The following is a 20,085-nucleotide window of genomic DNA, read 5'->3' as shown; positions in this document are numbered from 1 at the left end:
GCGCCATATCGTTGTGCTGTCTGGAGGAGATGGACATTGTGTCCTTACATGATAGAAGGGACGGATGGTAAAACAGGGGCTAAGTTAATTTAAAAAACCCCATTTTTTAATACCCACATAGTGGGGATCAGTTTCAATATGAATTTTAGAGGGTACACATTCAAACCATAGCAGTAGAATTCCAATTTTTATTTTAAAAGTGAAAACTCTCTCCCTCCCTCTTTCCCTCCCTCTCTCCCTTGCTCTCTTCCTCTCTCTCTCTTTCTCTTCCTCTCTCTATGTCTTCTGTGCCTCTAGAGGATACAAATCTAGAAGGAAACATGCAAAATATGAACATGGTTATTTCTCTTTAGTAGAATTAAGATTTTTTTTTTATTTTTTTATTTTTTTTATTTTTTGACAGGCAGAGTGGACAGTGAGAGACAGAGAGAAAGGTCTTCCTTTGCCGTTGGTTCACTCTCCAATGGCCGCCGCGGCTGGCGCGCTGTGGCCGGCGCACCGCGCTGATCCGATGGCAGGAGCCAGGTGCTTCTCCTGGTCTCCCATGGGGTGCAGGGCCCAAGCACTTGGGCCATCCTCCACTGCACTCCCGGGCCACAGCCGAGAGCTGGCCTGGAAGAGGGACAACCGGGACAGAATCTGGTGCCCCGACCTGGACTAGAAACCGGTGTGCTGGCACCGCAAGGCGGAGGGTTAGCCTAGTGAGCCGCGGCGCCGGCGAGATTTTTTAAGATAATACTTTTATGTATTTTCCAAATCCACCATGAATCTGTATTATTTTATAATTGGAAATGTTCTGAAAATATCCTTCAGATATAGGTAGGGTTTTTCCATTTGGAATGAAAATGTCCTATTATTTTAAAGTAAAGGAAGTTTTGAAAGAACAGAATAAGGCCTGATACTAAAAGTTTCACCATGATAAGAGGAATTCCTGAACACTGCAGAAAGGATTACTGGAGACTTTGATTTCTTAAGACATTAATGGGAGGGCACTGAAGAACACCAGGGCCAGGTTTCAATTAAATATGTGTACTGCTGGGAAGGCATTGCATAAGTTGACTTTGAAGTCAGCCTCTCCTTTGCTTCACTTCTTTTTTCAAACTTGTAAATTGATAGTTCTACATTGTTAATATTTTGGCTTAAGGCCTGTCATCACTTTACTATCACATCTCTAATTTGCCCATCTCCCTTGCTGTGGACTTGATGGTGACCTTTACTGCACTCCCTCTGTACCTCCTGTTACTATGTATTCATGGAATGATCTGCAGAGTGAAAAATTCTCAATCAAGTTGACTGGGCATTGTATTGTACTGTATTGGCATTGCATTGTACGTGTGCAAATGCAGAGCCACATGCACCGGCTCAGACATCCTCACCTGAAACACACAACACACTGTGCACCCATGGCAGCACACATTGAATCTGAAAGCCCATTCAGGATCTAATTGGGAACTCCTCTCTGCAGTGAGCTACAGAGCTACTGGCCCAACCTGTGCTTGGCCTACCTGCTGGTGAACCTGATATGGAACCAGGAGTTCAAAAGGAAGCAAAGGTAGCACAGCGAAGTCAAGACTCAAAATTACAACTTCCTCTGCTGACACAAACAGGTATTCAGAAGCCACTGCTTCCCCCACTGTTGTGTCCTCAGAGAGTCTGCTGGGTGTGGGGCCCCAAGGAGAATCAGCTTGAGTCTTGGTGCCTTGATTGCAGCCTCATTTCTACCTCTCATTAGTGATCTAGCCTACTTTGGTCTTGTCATCTCTGAGCCTCAGGTTGTCGTCTACACAATGGGCACCGTGCCTATTTCTTACAGGTTCTCTGAAGGGCAGGGGAGATAAGTATGTGAAGTGTCCAGCTCACTGCAGGCCTCTGTTTTAGGATGATTCTGAGTGTGGTGTGAGAACCTGGAGGGAAGAACTCAAATGACAGAAGCCCAGGAGAACTCTCACTGCTCACCTCCCCGAGGCTGGGAAGGAAAGCAAAGGTTGGGACTAGTTAAGTTCCCACCCTGTCTCTCCTTCTCCAGTCACATCCTCTCCCACAGGGGCCACACAGTGAGGGAACTTTCTCCTGCTTGAATCTTTGACTTACTCGACATGGCAAGAGCACTGGGATTTCTTTCCCAATGAAGCTCCCCTGCTGTAATCCCATCTCTGTCCCACTAGGGCTAAAACTCTCCAAGCAGAAGGCTCTGCATGTTTTACACAGGGTCAGCAAGGTGGGTGGCATGGAGTTGGACCTTTCCTGGCACCAAGGTTAGACTGCTCAGGTAAAGCCGAAAGGTCTGAGAGAGGGAGGGAAACAGCCTGCGGGAGAGCGTAGGCGTTTAGAAAGCAGCTCTCCTAAATACACTTCTCTTTCAGCAAAAATCACCCCATAGCTTGGGGTTTAAGAGTTGTCAAATAATCCAAATAATGCTTCAGGCAGATACCATTACACCAGGTGTGGTGACAAATGAGGACAGCAGGCAGCTGGACTTTTAAAAGGCTTTGAGGCTGGACTTGCTGCTGTCTTGAGTGCCTTGATGTAGAAAAGACTGATTGCCTGGGGCTCCTGCCTACCTCTCAGAAGTCTTTTAACTCCAGCACAGAGGTTTTCTTTGAGATCTTTCCAGAAGGCTGGCTCTCTCCTCTCTCTGACATCTGGGTGTTTCAGGCAGGATCCAGAAGTTCCTCCCATAGCTTGGCGCGGGAAGTCAGTACTGATAAATATTTGTGGCATGAATGCGTGGGTGGATGGATCTCCCCTTACATTCCGGTCACCTGAGTTGGCCCACCTCCTGCAGAAGGTGCATGACAGATCCCGGAAACACTTTCACCTGTTTGAGTGCCACGGCAGCCCAGGCAATTGTTCTTAACTGTTTCAGGGTCACCATTCTCTTTCTCCAAAGAACCTAAGTATGCATTCATTTTTATGCTCACAGTTCTGCTTAGAAATTGGGGCTTGGCGCCTCACCCCCCACCCAAAAATAATAATACTCCCCTGATATAAAAACCAGGGGAGCACAGAAAATGAAGAAGCAAGGCTCAACACCACAACTTCTTAGTGACAGAACAGTTTAAAGGAACTTCCACGTTCTTGGATTGCAGGGTTTACTTTAAAAAATCACTTCTAGTTCTTCTACCAACCGCTCGCTCCCTCCTTATCCTGATTAGGAAAAGACACAATTTTCTCCAAGTGTATCAGGAAGTTTTTTTTTTTTTTTTTTCAGGTCTAACAAACGTTTGTCGAATGAATGACGGGCACACTTGCACCGCCTCATCTGTGAAAGCTGATGACAGCTCCCAGGAGGTTTGGGTGCAGGTTGGTCCTGGTGGATACCTGCGCGATTCTGGCCCGCCCTGGCCACGGCCCCAGACACGGCCCCAGGCAAAGGCGCGCGCGCGCGCGCGCAGGTGCATTCGCACCTGCTGCTCCTGCAGCTGCTGGGGCAGCGCGGGGCGGGGAGGGCAGGAGGAAAGGGAAGGAGGAGAGGACGGGGAAGGGAGGAGGGGAAGAAGGAGGGAAGAGGAGGAGGAGGGATAAGAAGAAGAGGGGAGTGAGGGGGAGAAGGGAGGAGGAGGAAGACGCCGGAGAGGAGCGGCAGGGGAGGAGGCGAGCGGCGCGGGGAGGAGTCTGCAAACTTTCAGTTCGAGGGCATTGTGGGAGGCAGCCATGGTCTGAGGCGGCCGCCTCACCTGTCAGCCGCGCGGGCTCCTGCGCTCGGCTCCGGCCCTCGGCGTCCACGGCGTTCGCTCGTCACAGGGCGGGGACGGCGGCGGCCTGGCCACCATGGTGAGTGCGGCGAGCCGCGGGGCGGCGCCGGCCCGGGGCGTGCGCGCTCTCGGGAGGCACCTGCGGCCGAGTGGGGGTGCGGCGAGCCCCGCCCGGGCTCCCGAGACCCGCACGGCTGTGTCCCCGCCGCCCGGGACGGTGCGGGAGCGCGGGGGTGCCGGGGCGGCTGCTCGGGATTGCCTAGGCAACCGCGCGTCCTGGCTCCATTCATTCGTTGGCGGGGCGCGTAGCCTGCCAGGCAGCGTGCGGGGCTCTGGGGAAGTCGCGGGGGACCAGTCGGGATTCCTGCTCTCAGGGAGCTTGTGGTTCTAGGAGGAGGCAGGATGCCCTGGGATGTACGCGCCAAATAAAGGTAGCTTCCGAGAGTGAGGAGGGCTCCGAGCACAAGGATGTGAAAGGAAACTTTTGACTCAGGGAAGGCCTGCTTGGGGAGACAGCATCTAAACTACTGGCCGGTGGCTGCAGGTAGAGCTACCACCATCTGGTAGGGAGCCCGGTGGAGGCACAGCCCAGAAGCTAACGTAAGGACTTTGGTTTTTATTCCAATGATGTGGGTAGCATTTCAGCAAGCAAACTGACCTTGTTCGTTCGGTGCTTTGGAAAGATCCCTCTGGCTGTTGTGATTGGATTGTGGTGCGTGTGTGTATGGGGTGGGGGGCGGGTAGGACAAGCAGGGGAGAGATGCTGGGGGTGCGTGTGGGTGGCAGCAATAAGTAAACCGCCCCTGCCTTCTGTGGGACAGCGGTTTAAGAGTGCAGTGGTGTGACCTGCACCAATTCCACTTCCCAAACCCCAGCAAGAGACCCACTCTGCACAATGTAGGTTCAGCTGTCCCACCGCAGGCCCAGGCAGCGAGCAGGCGGGCCCTCGGGTTGAGTGATGATTGACATGGAGAGCGGTGGGGTGCCGAGCCCCGGGACAGGAAACCCACAGATGGTGATTCCCAGGGCACTTTGGCCACACACACAGGTGGTGCCGGTTTTGTAGGCTGAGGGTTTACAGCTTGATGCAAAAAAGAAGCTGTAAATATAGGGGCAGCTCTGCTGACTTGCTGAGGTTTCCCAAGGAACAGTGCGGTGGAATGCTCAGCCCACCTTGCTTGTCTCACAGAGGTCAAATAGAGCCCTGAGTTTCTGAATGGTAATAGGCTGTGGGTTGGGGAAGAGTATGGGAAAAAGGGTTCCATGTTCCACCTGCTGTGCAGTTTTTTCTTTTAAAAAGATTTATTTTGTTTATTTGAAAGGCAAAGTTAGAGAGAGAGAGAGAGAGAGAGAAAGAGAAAGAGGTCTTCCATCTGCTGGTTCACTCCCCAAATGGCCACACAGCTGTGGCTGGGTCAGGCCAAAGCCAGGAGCTTAGGAGCTTCTTCCTGGTCTCCTACATGGGTGCTGGAGCACTTGAGCCATCTTCCACTGCTTTGCCTGGGCAGATTTGTGGAGCAGCCGGGACTCAAACTGGCACCCGTATGGGATGCCAGTGTCACAGGCAGCAGCTTTACTCGCTGTGCCAAAATGCTAGCCCTAAGAATTTTGTTTCTTCTTGTTGCTGACATGTGATGAGTTGATTAGAAATGCAGGAAATATTCATGTTTCTGGACACTTGTGATAAGCCAGGAGTAGTGTGATATCTCTCTGCGTTCATGATCTCAGTTTGATCCTTTTGATAAGTGAATGACATTAAGAACTTTGTGCTTTGTATTTTGCCTACTCTGACCTGTTCTAGCTGTGTGACCTTGGACAATTCCTTCATCTCACTCTGTCTCTGCTCATTAAAAAATATTTATTTAGCCGGCGCCGTGGCTCAACAGGCTAATCCTCCGCCTTGCGGCGCCGGCACACTGGGTTCTAGTCCCGGTCGGGGCACCGATCCTGTCCCGGTTGCCCCTCTTCCAGGCCAGCTCTCTGCTGTGGCCAGGGAGTGCAGTGGAGGATGGCCCAAGTGTTTGGGCTCTGCACCCCAGGGGAGACCAGGATAAGCACCTGGCTCCTGCCATCGGAACAGCGCGGTGCGCCGGCCGCAACGCGCTACCGCGGCGGCCATTGGAGGGTGAACCAACGGCAAAAGGAAGACCTTTCTCTCTGTCTCTCCATCTCACTGTCCACTCTGCCTGTCAAAAAGAAAAAAAAAAAAATAAAAAAAAATAAAAAAAAATATTTATTTAAAAGAGAGGGAGAGAGAAATCTCCCATCTTCTCTGGATCCTGCAATGGCTGTGCTGTGGCTGGGCCAGGCCAAAGCCAGGAACCTGGAACTCAATCCAGGTCTCCAACGTGTGTGGCAGGGACCGAAGAGCTTGAATCATCCCCTGCTGCCTGTGAGGAGGTGCGCTGGGAGGAAGTTGGAATTGGGAGTGGAGGCAGACCTCAGACCCAGGCACTCAGATTTGTGATTTGGGCATCCCGAGCATCATCTTAACCTCTGAGCCAAACGCCCACCCCATTGCTCATTTTTAAGTGGAGATAAAAATTTCTCTGAACTGATAAGGTGGGGGTTTTCCCAATGTAACTCAGGTACCTTAGAAGTACATAAAGCCTTTTCTGAGGGTCACAACTATTTTTCTTTTCTTTTCTTTTTTTAAGATTTATTTATTTATTTGAAAGAGTTACTCAGAGAAGGAGAGGCAGAAAGAGAGAGAGAAAGAGAGGTCTTCCATCCGCTGGTTCACTCCCCAGATGGCCGCAATGGCCGGAGCTGCGCCGATCCGAAGCCAGGAGCCAGGAACCTTCTCCAGGTCTCCCACGTGGGTGCAGGGGCCCAAGGACTGGGGCCATCCTCCACTGCTTTCCCAGGCCATAGCAGAGAGCTGGGTCGGAAGTGGAGCAGCTGGGTCTCGAACCGACACCTGTATGGGATGCTGGTGTTTCAGGCCAGGGCGTTAACCCGCTGTGCTACAGCGCCAGCCCCTCTTTTTTTCTTAAGATTTATTTTTTTTATTTGAAAGGCAGAGTTACAGGGAGGCAGAGATAGAGAGGGAGAGAGAGAAGTCTTCCATCCACTGGTTCACTCCCCAAATGGCTGCAACAGCCAGAGCTGAGCTCGTCTGAAGCCAGGAGGCCAGGAGCTTCTTTACTTCTTAGTCGTCCACGTGGGTGCAGGGGCCCAAGGACTTTGGCCATCTTTTACTGCTTTCCCAGGCCACAGCAGAGAGCTAGGTCGGAACTAGAGCAGCATGCCCATATGGGATGCCGGCACTGCAGTTGGTGGCTTTACTCACTATGCCACAGAGCTAGCCCCAAAACTATTTTCACAACAGCACCATGACATTGATTTAGCCATTGCATTCTCACAAGACTAAGGTGAAATGTTCTTGAGCCTACACAACAGATTGAATGCTGAGATAGGTAGGAGAGCCCACTGTCTTCAATGAGGTCAGACATTACGAGATTTGTATAACTGCAAAACAATGCTCCTGCATTCACTGAAAAAATTTTTTTGGCTTTGGAACATATTGCTATCGGTCATAAAAATGTTACGTATAATAGGTTTATTATAACTTTAAATGAATTAATAAATACCTCCCTAGTTTTTTCCATTTTAATAATATCTAACACAATATTAATGGATTAATATATAAACAAAAAGTCTTTTGGGGTCTCAGCTCTGAAGAGTGTAATGAGTCCGAAATGTTTCATAATCACTGTCATGGAGTGTGACGGGTACCAGAGTGAATCCGTATGGAAGTGCTCTGAGCAGCTTTCCTGAGTGTCTCTCATCTGTCATTACTGCCATGTGCTAGGGAAGAATCAGTGGCCTTTGCCAGTGTCCAGTAGTTGAAGATCCTTGCTGAGGGCCAGTTTGTGGTTCCCTCTTACTCCTCACTCCTCTTGGTTCCTGACTATTGTCTGCTTTTACACTAGGGAGCTGGAAGAGGCTTCAGCTTGCTACCAGTGAGTCTGGTTTCCAGCACGGAGATTTCCAGTTTCATGCACACTGGGGCTGTGCTGGTATCTGATCTTACTGTTCACAGCAGCTGTAAACATCTTCCGCTTACCTTTGTTTCAGAAATCTCTACCTTGTTAAACAATGCTAAGAATCCTAGGGGCTGTGAGCCCCCTGTGCTTAAAATCTTATCAGGAAAAATTTACTTTGCAGTGGTTGACAACACTGATGGGTAAGGGGGGATTTTGTTATCACTGCGCCTTTATTTTTTTCCCTTAAGAAGATAGCTTGAGGATTGACAGATGGTTTTGGGAACACCATTTGGAAAAATGCAGGTGGACTTTGATAGATGCATCCCATGTGCTTTGGAAAAGTTGAGATGACTTTTTAAACCATGTTGTGAACAAAATAGAAAAATCACTCACTGGAAGAAACTCAAATGGCTACCCCTATGAAAATGCTTCATTTTGTGTTGCAAACCCAGTTATAATATGTTATTTATATGAAGTGAGATAAACATCATGCTACAAAGATCAAGTGTGTGTGTGTGTGTGTGTGTGTGATTTTAATTCTGAATTAGAACTTTTCAGACTAAACTATGAGGTTGTCTCCTATTAGCTGGATACAGCCTGTGTGTGTATTTTCCTAACTCAGGATAAAAACAAAAGCCTCCCCATTCATTGTAATCTCAGCACCTTACACAGAAACAGGAAAGGTACAAAGGAGTTGGGTGGAGCAATTGAACTATGGACCTGTAGATCCTGCCTCACCCCCTTCCCCCTCCAATTTATCAATTTTATTGTCTGAAGCTTGAATTCTTTGGAATAAGTATGTAGTTATTTTGGCAGTGTAAATTCTAGTTTGAGAGTGAGGGAGTTTATTATAGTAATGAGTGTTTTCTTCCTTTAAGGTTTGGTCTGGGCTGCTGGCCAGGAGTTGCTGTGGGGTAGGGGATTGGGAACAGGAGAGAACTAACCCTTTGCGGTACTCCGATGTCCCAAGAGGGCCCACCTGTAGCAGGGCCTTCCTGTTGGTCTCCTGACAACTCCACTGAGACTGTGTTTCCCCCTCACCAGGACTATGACTTCTGAGTTCCTTGATTCATCTTTTTGTGGTGACTATTGTCAACTGCCTGCAATTTTTGTAAGGTGTTTTACTAACAACTGCAGGAAGCAGACTATAGGCATGCTATTTGCCACACTGTGTTGTCAATGTCTGTTCTTTTGGGTCCTGTGAATTATTTTATTGACTAAGGTGTAATAGATGAAGTTATTTCTCATAGTTCCCCAACAAACACATACACATAAACAAACTCCTTTATCAGTTCCGAGAGACAAGGATTTCTTGACATCTCCATGAAACACTCTTTCAGTTTTATTTGGTTCTTACTATAGCCTGAGGCCTGAGACCACTGTGGTCCCTTTCTTCCAAGGGATATGTGGGGCTGGCCAGTGGGGCTGGGAGTCTGTGGGCTCCTTCAGACATAGGTAGAATGTTCTTCAAAAACAAACTGTCAGCTGTGGCTGCAAAGCCTGTCTCCAGGCCAACTGGCATCTCCCCCACTAATAGCTTCTTGGGCTGCATGTGTGACCTTGCAGCCTTCAATCACAGCTTCAGGGTGGCTGCAAACTTTTACCCAAAGCTAGCAGAGGAGGGGGTCTGAGCCCCTAAGGAGGCAGTCTCCAGGAGATCCCCCGCTATCTCCATGAGCTCCAAGCCAATCAACATACATATGTGAAATCCCCTGTCCAATGGGCACCCCCAACAAGATAACCCAATGAACAGATAGTAATGCTTTAGAAACCCGGACACTTCCTCAAAGCCAGTGTCTTGCTCCAGCACTCCGCCTGCTCTCCTCTGACCAGACGCTTTCTCTGTTGCTTACCAGTTATATAAAAGTGTCTGCCTCTTTGCAAATTGTTTCCCGGCTTTTTATTTCTATACTAAGCTGAGGAAAAGAACTCACGAGACTCGCTCCGGCAACTGCCCTCCCCTCTGTGACCTGTGACAATATGTCCTTGCCTCTACCGTGGAAGCTCTCTGTCTGGCAAACCTCGTGCTTCCCTGACACCTCTTTCTGCTGGGATTCTCTTGCGTAAGTATCCTAGGCACTTACAAAGAGAAACTGTGAACCATTGGGGGCCCCCACACCTTCTGGTGTAACATAACATCTTCAGCAGCAGAGGCAAGTGCTGCTCAATTTTTCTCCATGACGTGCTGTGGTATCCAGCCGGAGGAATGTGTTTTCAGCATGGTTGCTAGTTGCAATGAATTAAGAATTTGTTTTTTTTTTTGACAGGCAGAGTGGACACTGAGTGAGAGAGACAGAGAGAAAGGTCTTCCTTTGCCGTTGGTTCACCCTCCAATGGCCGCCGTGGCTGGCGCGCTGCAGCCGGCGCACCGCGCTGATCTGATGGCAGGAGCCAGGTGCTTCTCCTGGTCTCCCATGGGGTGCAGGGCCCAAGCACTTGGGCCATCCTCCACTGCACTCCCTGGCCACAGCAGAGAGCTGGCCTGGAAGAGGGGCAACCGGGACAGGATCGGTGCCCTGACCGGGACTAGAACCCGGTGTGCTGGCGCTGCAAGGCGGAGGATTAGCCTAGTGAGCTGTGGCGCCGGCCAAGAATTTTAGCAATGGCAAGTGTTAGGCGATCACAAAACACACCAAACACCAGAGAAGGGAAAGGGTTTATTGGGGGAAAACCCAGCAGACCAGAGGGAAGGGGCGAAGAGGGCAAAGAGAGAGAAGGAGAGAGAGAGAGAGGAGAGGAGCTAGCGAGGAGAGAAGAGAGCCACCTGTTCAGGAACAGGTCCTTTTAAAACTTTGCTAGAGGGCGGGCAGGGAAGCAGGAGCAGTGAATCCCATTAGGATGGGGATAGGGCTGACACCGGTGGTTGGGCCATGGCTTCCAGCAATGGTGAGGTGGGGTGAGGAGGGGAGGGCGCTAGAGCCTAGGATGGTGTCAGGGTATAGATTGCGCCATAGATAAAACTGCACCATTTTCCTAACAGCAAGGGACTATCACAAATCATTCAAGTTAGAAATGGGATGCCAATGACCAGTGGGAGGAAGCTGGCCTGGGAAAAATCTGTGTTCCAGGACTGTAGTCCTTGTGCCAGGCAGAGCTGGATTCTGAAGTAGCTCTCTCCAAGTAGTTTCCAGGGAAAAATAAGATGATCACATGTTAGCAACAGGACCTGGTGCAAAAATATGTTCATTCCAGTATTAAGAGTATTAAGAATCCTACATATATTTTCATAAATTTTTTAAAAAATATTTATTTATTTGAAAGACAGTGCAACAGAGAGGGAGAAACAGAAAGAGAGAGAGAGACAGATATCTTCCATCTACTGATTCACTCCTCAAATGGCCAAAACAGCCAAGACTAGGCCAGGCAGAAGTCAGAAATTAGAAACTCCACCCTGGTCTCCCATGTGTGTGATAGGAGGACCAAACACTTGGACCATCTTCCACTGCCTTCCTAGGCACATTAGCAGAAAGATGGATTGGAAGTGGAGCAGCTGAGACTAGAATATGTACTCTAGTTTGGGATGCCAGTATTGCAAGCAGTGGCTTAACCACAGTGCCAACTCTGGGATCCTCAATTTTAATGTCCTCATTGGATCTGCTCTACCAGGGTTTCTGGGCTCATAAGAAATGATTGGTGTGTATTGAAGCTCAGTGGACACCCAGATGCAGGAGCTTTCCTTCCACCCTAGGTCTACCAAAAAGGAGGAACTATGGCTGTGGTTTGCGAACTTGGGTGCCAGCTCACTTTCTGTACTCATCCTTTTAGAGGGAGATGCCAAAGAACAAACACGACTCATCCCTAGGGCACTGTTTAGATTTGAAAGTAAAGTAAAGTAAAGTAGATTTGGATCGAAGATACAAAATTCACATGCACATTAAAGGTAAAACCCTAAGGCATATCGTTTATGGTTAGTTGCGCAAGGTCAGACCTTCAGGCTTAACTGCCATTTCTGCTGTTGCTGTTCCCTGGAAAGGAAAATTTGAATGTTCTGAGACAGAGGACAGCAAGCTTTGTCTGTAAATATTTTAGGCTTTGAGGACTCTACAGTTTCTGTCATTATTTCTCAAGTCTTCTGTTGTAGCACAAAATCAGCAATAGACAAGATGCCAATGAATGGGGCTGTGTTTCCATAAAACTTTATGTACAACAAAAGGTGGAGGGCCAGATTTGGCTAACAGATTGTAGTTTGTTGACCCATATTCTAAGGTAACTTTCTCTGATTTGTATGGTGGGCAAATAAATTGGATACGTATACCTCACAGGCAGGACTGGCTATGTCATTTACAGAGCCCAGTGCAAAGTGCAAACGTAGAGTCCTCTGTTAAAAAAGCATTGAGAATTTTAAGACCATGACATTAAACAATAAACACATGTGCATGCACACACACACACACACACACACCCCTATCTGTTTATTTGTCTAGCCAGCTAACTATGCAGCTACCTACCTGTCTGCTTACCTAACATCAGCCATAAGCCTTTCAAAGTACTGCCTTTTCATTTGGTCTCATGACCTTAAGAATGCTGATAGTCTAATCTACATCAATGATCTTTTAAAAAATAAGGGCGAAAGGGAGAGGCTTGATCTATGACAAGGCAGTTTCATCTCACATGATGTTTGCAGTTTGTTGGTGGTAAGCTTTGAAAAGGTGTGATGGATATGGTTGCCTGCCTCTAAACACATTTTATTTGCAAATGAGGATGATTTTGTTAAGGTATAAAGGTCTTGGGGACAGATTTTTAGTGCTGAGTAGGTTGCAGTAAGAAGAAAAATTTAAGTTCTTAATAAACATTTAAGAGACCATCACCATACAGGAGTATAACCTCTTGAACAAAGCTTTTAAAAATTCAGATTAAGAAAGATCAAATAAGCATGCTATGAAATATGAGCAGGACCCTTAGTTATTAATGTTGTATTCAACTTCAAGGTCACACTGAAAATTGCCTGAAACTTCCTGCTCTCTATTACCAGTGTCTCTTTTCTCCTTGGATGATTTGAAACAGAACAAAACTCTAGTCTGCCTCTCACAGGACTCTAGGAGAAAATTCAATCAGAGCAAATTTCCCATTTTTCCTATAGGAAAAAAGTTAATAAATGAGGAGATGTCATTGGCATATTCAAAGTTGATTATTCTGTCCAGGGAACTTGATAAATGGGGAAATAATCTATTGGCCCCCATTTCAGGGCATTTTTTGCTTGTTCATCTTGGTATTCTTTTTTTTTTTTTTTTTTTGACAGGCAGAGTGGACAGTGAGAGAGAGACAGAGAGAAAGGTCTTTCTTTTGCCGTTGGTTCACCCTCCAATGGCCGCCGTGGCTGGTGTGCTGTGGTCAGCGCACCGCGCTGATCCGATGACAGGACCCAGGTGCTTCTCTTGGTCTCCCATGGGGTGCAGGGCCCAAGCACTTGGGCCATCCTCCACTGCACTCCCTGGCCACAGCAGAGAGCTGGCCTGGAAGAGGGGCAACCGGGACAGAATCTGGTGCCCTGACCAGGACTAGAACCCAGTGTGCCAGCGCCGCAAGGTGGAGGATTAGCCTGTTGAGCCACGGCGCCGGCCATCTTGGTGTTCTTAACTGCAATGGTTATTAGGAAAGGAAACCCCATGAGAATAAGATCTGCTTCTTGATTGGAAGAGACTTGTCATGCTGCTGGGGAGAAATTTCTTATATGCATAGTAAATCTAGACTAGCATAACAGTGAAAAACTCTGAAGGATGCTGTTCAAGTCATGTAATTGCTACAAGAGTTGAGGAGGAGACAGGAGGGACATGGGAGACACGGGCTTTGGGCTGAGCACAGCAGGGTGGGGTGATCCTGCATTTAGCTTTTCAGAGAAGAGCAGGTGCGTGAGTGTCTGGACATGGATGTGAGTGGGAAGGGGCTAGTTAGCAGAAAATAGAGGAAAATAGAGGAAGGAAGTGTAAATCCTGGAAGTGACCTGGGTGAGAGTTGACTGCAGACCATAGGAACAGCTTTCTTCTGATCTCCCACCTCTACCTTTTCTTCCTCTTGCTCTACCCTTCAGTCATCCCCATAAGAAATTATCCAGTATATGAGGGAGTGGTATTTCTCACAAGTGGATTTACCAGATAGCTAAAGAGCAAACTTTTGAAAATATGAAGTTCTTAAAATATAAATATTAATATTCTCAGGCATTTGGGGGAATGGATCAAAAGGAGCTTGAGGCTCGTTCAAGGAAGAGCCTTACTTGATTCAGCTGTGTTTGCAGATGACCTTGCCTTCTTACCAGACAAATTGCAATGCTACTGATTCTGCAGGTGTGTGCAGGGTCTCTGTGTGTGCATATTTTGTCTCTGAGTTCACTGGTTCCTCTGCATATCTCTAAAAAGTCATCTACTCTTATCTCCCTTCACTGCCTGTGTGTCTGCCCACACCATGTTCCTGTACCACTTCATTGTGTGGTTTTGACAAGAGGAGCTCAGTTTTTGTTTTTAAGTTGACAAATAAAAATTCAATGTATTTGTAAAGTACAACATTGTATTTTGATACATGCCTTGTGGAATGACTAAATAAAACTAATTAACATGCATTACCTTGTTGGCTTTATTTTTTTGTCGTGAGAACACATAAAATCTACTTTTTCAGCATAATTGAAGTATAGAATAAGTTGGTTTATTTTTAAGGTTTATTTATTTGAAAGATGGATTTACAGAGAGGCAGAGGCAGAGGCAGAGGCAGAGAGAGAGAGAGAGAGAGAGGTCTTCCATCCTCTGGTTCACTCCCCATATGGCTGCATCGGCCAGAGCTGGGCTGATCTGAAGCCAGGAGCCAGGAGCTTCTTCCAGGTCTCCCATGTGGGTGCAGGGGCCCAAGAACCTGGGCCGTCTTCTGCTTTCCCAGGCCATAGCAGAGAGCTGGATTGGAAGAGAAGCACCGGGACTTGAACTGGCACCCATATGGGATGCCAGCACTGCAGGCAGTGGCTTTACCTGCTATGCTACAGCGCCGGCCCCAGAATAAATTGTTCATACCTATAGTTACCATGTTGTACAACAGGTCCCTTGAATTTATTCCTCCTACGTAACTGAAATTTTATATCTTTGGCTGACATTTCCATAGTTTTCCTCCTCTCAGCTTCTACTCTCTGCTTTTATAATGTCATTTTCCACATATGAGAGAGACCGTATGGTATTTACTATATAATTACAGATTATAGATAATCCGCACCTCAATTATTTTGCTTAAAATAATTGGGGCCAGAACTGTGGCATAGTGGGTAAAGCTGTCACTTGCGACGCTGGCATCCCACGTGGGCACTGGTTGGAGTCCAGCTCCCTGTGCTTGAGAAAGCAATGGAGGATGACCCAAGTGCTTGGGCCCTTGCACCTCCATGGGAGATCCAGAAGAAGCTCCTGATTCCTGGCTTCAGCCTGGCCCATCCCCAGCCATTGCAGCCATTTGGGGAGTAAACCAGTGGTTAGAAGATTGTGTGCGTGTGTGTGTGTGTGTGTTTCTTTCTCTCTCTGTATAACTCTTTCAAGTAAATAAATAAATAAATATTTTTTAAAAATGTCTTCCAAGTTCATCCATGTTTTGCAAACAACTGGATTTCCTTCTTGCTAAAGGCTGAATAGTATTGTATTGTGTGTATGCAGCATATTTTCTTTTTCTGGTCATCCATTGATGGACGTTTATGTTGGTTGTATACCTCACATATGGTAATGCTACAGTGGACATGAGGGGTGAAAACATCTCTTCAACACACTGATTTTGTGTCCTTTGGGTATCTACCATGTAGTAAGATTGGTGGATCACTTGGTAGTTCTGTTTTTAATTATTCGAGGAGCATCTATACCTTCTTCCATAATAGCTATACTAATTTATAGTCCCACCAAGAGTGAGCAAGGGCTTGCTTTTCTCTCTCTCCCTCTCTCTCTTTCTCTGATGCAAGTTAACACTTATCTTTCATCATTGTTTTGGTAGTAAACTTTCTAACAGGTTTGAGGGTGTGAGGTGATGTTTCACTGTGGTTTTAATTTGAATTTCTTTCTTTCTTTTTTTTTTTTTTTTTGACAGGCAGAGTTAGACAGTGAGAGAGAGAGAGGTCTTCCTTCCATTGGTTCACCCCCCCAAGTTGCACCAATCCAAAGTCAAGAGCCAGGTGCTTCCTCCTGGTCTCCTATGTGGGTGCTTGGGCCATCCTCCACTGCCTTCCTGGGCCACAGCAGAGAGCTGGACTGGAAGAGGAGCAACCGGGACTAGAACCAATTTGCATTTCTATGGTGATTGGTGATGTGGAGAATTTCCTTCATCTGCCTTTGCGTATTTGTAGTTCTTCTTTTGAGAACTATATGTTTGGGTCCTCTGCTCATTTTTTAATGAGATTATTTGTTTTCTAGCCATCGCATTGTGAGTACCTTGTATTTTTGCACCTTAGCCACTTATCATATATATGGTTTGCAGCTATTTTCCCCTATTCCACAGGTTGTGTCTTCACTCTGTAGATTTGTTCTTTGCCATGGAGAATGTTTTTAGTTTGATGTATAGGGAGCTTAATTTAATAGCAGCTTAAGACAAACATCAGTAGACATGTAGAAGAGCAAGCTATTGCTTGGAAAGATTGTTGGACTGGAAAATAAGGAGTTGCATGTTCTGTTCTTGGCTGTGTTGATGGCTTCACCAGGTCACTCAGCTTCCTTGGGACCCATTCTCAGTTGTCAAATGAGAATTTAGGCCTGTGGTGCGGCAGGTTAAGCTGCCACCTGCAATGCCAGCATCCTATATTGCAGCACTGTTTTGAATCGTGGCTACTCTTTTTCCTGCTAGTGTACCTGAGAAAGCAGTGGAAGATGATGCAAATACTTAGGCCCTTGCCACTAAAGAGGGAAACCCAGAGGGAGTACCTGGCTTATGACTTTGGCCTGGCCCAGACCTGGCTGTTATGGACATTTGTGGAGTGAACCGGTGGATGGAAGATCTTTTTCTCTCTATCTTCGCCTTCCTCTGTCACTCTGCTCTCCAAATAAATCAAATAAATCTTTTAAAAAATCCTTTACAGTTCTGAAAGTCTATTACCAACTACAATAAGATGATAATAGGGGTCAGCATTGTGGCACAGAAGGTTATGGTATAGCTGGTGTCCCATATGAGTACCAGTTGGAGTACTGGCTGCTGCACTTCTCACCCAGCTCCCTGATAATGGGCCTAGGAAGGCAGCAGAAGATGGCCCAGGTACTTGAGCCTCTGCATGAGAGACCCAGTTGGAGTTCTTTGCTGCTGTCTTTTTCTGGACCCAGCCTCAGCCGTTATGACCATTTGGGAAGTGAACCAGCAAATGGAAGATTCATTCTCTCTCTCTCTCTCTGTCTCTCTCTCAATCAAACTCTGCCTTTCAAATAAATCAATAAATCTTTAGATAATAGTAATATATTTCCCCAAGCCTGGTATACATTATTTCCTGAATGGATCAGAATTGGAAGCAAGGATGGTCTGATGATAAACTGTTGAACATTGTGTCCTGCTGTTGCTCTTGCTCCAGAGCTAGGCTTGTGCGGCTTTCAGATAAGCGTTTTCAACTGGCATGAAGGTACAAAGGCTAAGCCAACACACAGTGCCTGTAGCTATATACCAAGTCCTTGTGTTGCTCATAAGGTGTGTGTGTGTGTGTGTGTGTGTAGGCATCCTAGGAAGTGCAGGTTTGGTTTCATCAGCTCAAGTGTTGCTTTGTTGTAGCTGCACATTTGTTGAAGACCTATTAGAACTTCTGATTATTAAGAGATATAAACAAAACTGATTGTTTCTGCTCCTACAAGAAAAAACCCATAAATAAATTATTTTGTATGCCATCCTGAGTGGTAGACTTGTTTCAAAAGCAGAGAAAATGAAGCTCTGGTCACAGTAAATGGGGAAACATGAATTTTAGAGGGAGCTTGAAAGTATATTCTGGACTTGGAAAGGGAGGCATGTTTTTTGGACCTGAGGGACGAGAAGAGGCTGGAGTGGGGAAATGGGTTCTAATAAGATGTGTTTGGGAGCCAGCAAACAGGTTGGCTTGGCTGTGTGTAGGAATAAATGTGGAAAACGTGCACACGCATCCCCAGGGCCCCAGAATTGAGTCCCTAAGAACAAACGAAGTCGTTCGGTGGAGGATATTGAAAGGCAGATGCCGTTTTCTTGTGTGATCTGCAGAGCAGTTGAGGAGGGTCTGGCTTCTCTCCTTCAGTTCCCAATCACCAGTTCATAGACGTGGGATATGAACAACTTAAAAGGCACAGCTTGGGACCAACACACCCAGACTGAATTGTCCTTTTGTGTTTTCTCAGATGGTAGAACTGTATGACGTGCACAGGTATTGCTGACTTTAAGTTCTAAGTGAAGCTAAATGTTTTAGGCTCATTTTGTTTTGTATTGCGCAAGTTAAACAACCACACACATCAGAAAAAAACTTGAGCCGCTCTTTGTCCATGCCCAGTTTGAAAGAAAATGCGGGTGATAGCTATTTATTGCACGGTTATATGTCAGTCCATGACTATTAACTTCCAAACTATTGAGCTTACTTAAGAAGGCAACATCTTACGACATAATGTGATGAAGATGAAAGCCATAGCTCTGGTTTGGGTGTAAAGTGTTTGGGGAAAGACCTTTATCCTGCTAATTGCAAGGCGAATTACTTTCAGTCTGAAGAAAAACTTTTTAAAGTGACTTTCCTTCAAACAATGGACTTGTCTGGTTTATTAGTAAAAATCAATATCCAAAGTGCCCTTTAAACAATGATAAAAAGTAATTTTTGGAGCAACTAGCTTAGCAAACATTATACCATTAAAATTTGCATTGGTGCAATTTTTATCCCACATTAATTAATTAGAGAGTGAAAACACTGGCATTCTAAATATCACATCAGATCTTCCTAACAAGAGTTCCATTGAGACTTTTTAGCAAAATCAGCTTTTAAAACACAAATCTCCAGAGCTCACTTTTATAGTTTGTGAATATAACTGCATTCTATCAGCTAAGAGTTTAAAGGCAGATTATATAATTAAAATTTCAGTTATCATATTTTTATAGTAATCTTTGCATCATGGATGCTTCTGTAATATCATTCCAATTTAGAATTCTATTCTGTAGTAGAGTGTTGGCTATGGAAGCTAGACATTTAAGACCTTGAGCAAAAGTGACCAAAAAGACAAAATATTTCTTTTTTGTTACCTGTGAAGTAAGGCAATCACAATCAGAGTGGCACCTCCCTTTCTTTGCAAAGCCTCTTGAAGCAGTATTTTTGTCGCACTCTTGATTTATAATTAAATGTCAGTTTTACTGCCAACTATGATTATTTATGGATGCCAATGATTTTATAGTTTAGTCAGTAGCTGCACATTGCTAAAATTAGGTTAGAGTTCTGAATTTTAAAATAGTTATTTAAAATGTTTGGCCAGAGAAAGAAGTGAGAAAATAGAGTGTGCTTTTCTCCTCTGAGTGACGTAAAGCACGGTTATTTCTATCAAGAAGAACCCCAAAACATCTGTTGCATTCTCTTTCAAAAGCATTTTATGCAAGTTGGCTATTTTGGCATGTCTGATTAAAACACCACCACCACCAACAACAAAAATCAAGTGTTCAGAATTGAACATGTTAAGTCCCTCTGCACTTCACTGGTTGCTGTGTGCCTCCAAATGGGCCAGGGCCAGTCCTTGTTTTGGTTGTTACTTACTGTGTGAATTCTGTGTGAAGAGCTGGAAGCCCCAGGTAGAGAACAGATGTATGTCTATTTCACTGCCCACCATTGCACTGTGAAAGTCGAAAACCTGCTGGAAGGAATCGCACAATGTGATTTGACCATGAGATGTGGTTCACTATCAAATGATTAGCCCTGGAGTTTACTTAATGGTGATTGAAATAGTTTTAAACTGTTTCCCCACAACTGAAACTTAAATGAATGCCTATTTAATAATGTTACCTGCAAAGCAGATAGTAGTTCTTAAAGCTTTTTGGGATGAGAAGAACTTGGAAAGTCCGCTAAAAGTTTTGGACATTTTCCCTAGATCAGTGCTTATAAATCCAGACTTTTTGCATATATTTACAGGAAGTTGACAGATTCTCCTTCTCCTTCCACATTGTCCCTGGGCCCTGGGCATTTCTGATAAGGCTATGGAGTCCAACCTGCATTTGATATACCTCATCCTACTGCCTTTACCTTGATGATTCTTGGAAAGCCATTTAGTTGTCAACAACTCAATTATATTTCTCCTCCTCCTCCTTGTTCTTTTTCTTCTCCCTCTCCTCCTCCTCCTTGTCTTTAACATGATAAATTGACTAGGTTTGTGGATTAAACAATATAATGCAAGCAGAGGTGCTCTACACCTTGCCTGCTGTGCAGTAGGGCTTTAGATTGGGAAAACAATTGTCTTGTGGAGTACCATGTCATGTGATGCGCAACATAT

The 20,085-nt window shown here is 45.9% G+C and overlaps 1 protein-coding gene across 2 annotated transcripts in view; it reads left to right on the top strand.

Moving 5' to 3' along the window:
- Positions 1-3,634: 3,634 nt before the first annotated feature.
- AP1S3 (adaptor related protein complex 1 subunit sigma 3) overlaps positions 3,635-20,085 on the top strand; it is a 70,073-nt gene continuing 53,622 nt past the window's right edge. For both annotated transcript variants that reach the window (XM_062202115.1, XM_062202109.1), the window contains exon 1: positions 3,635-3,774. In XM_062202115.1, coding sequence (XP_062058099.1) covers positions 3,772-3,774 — 3 coding nt within the window. In that variant the 5' untranslated portion in view covers positions 3,635-3,771. The remainder of the gene's footprint in view (positions 3,775-20,085) is intronic.

This window comes from Lepus europaeus, chromosome 1, assembly GCF_033115175.1.
Source record: "Lepus europaeus isolate LE1 chromosome 1, mLepTim1.pri, whole genome shotgun sequence".
NCBI lineage: Eukaryota > Metazoa > Chordata > Mammalia > Lagomorpha > Leporidae > Lepus > Lepus europaeus.
The sequence above is the reverse complement of the archived record's forward strand: the minus strand, read 5'-3'. Positions and strand labels throughout refer to the sequence as shown.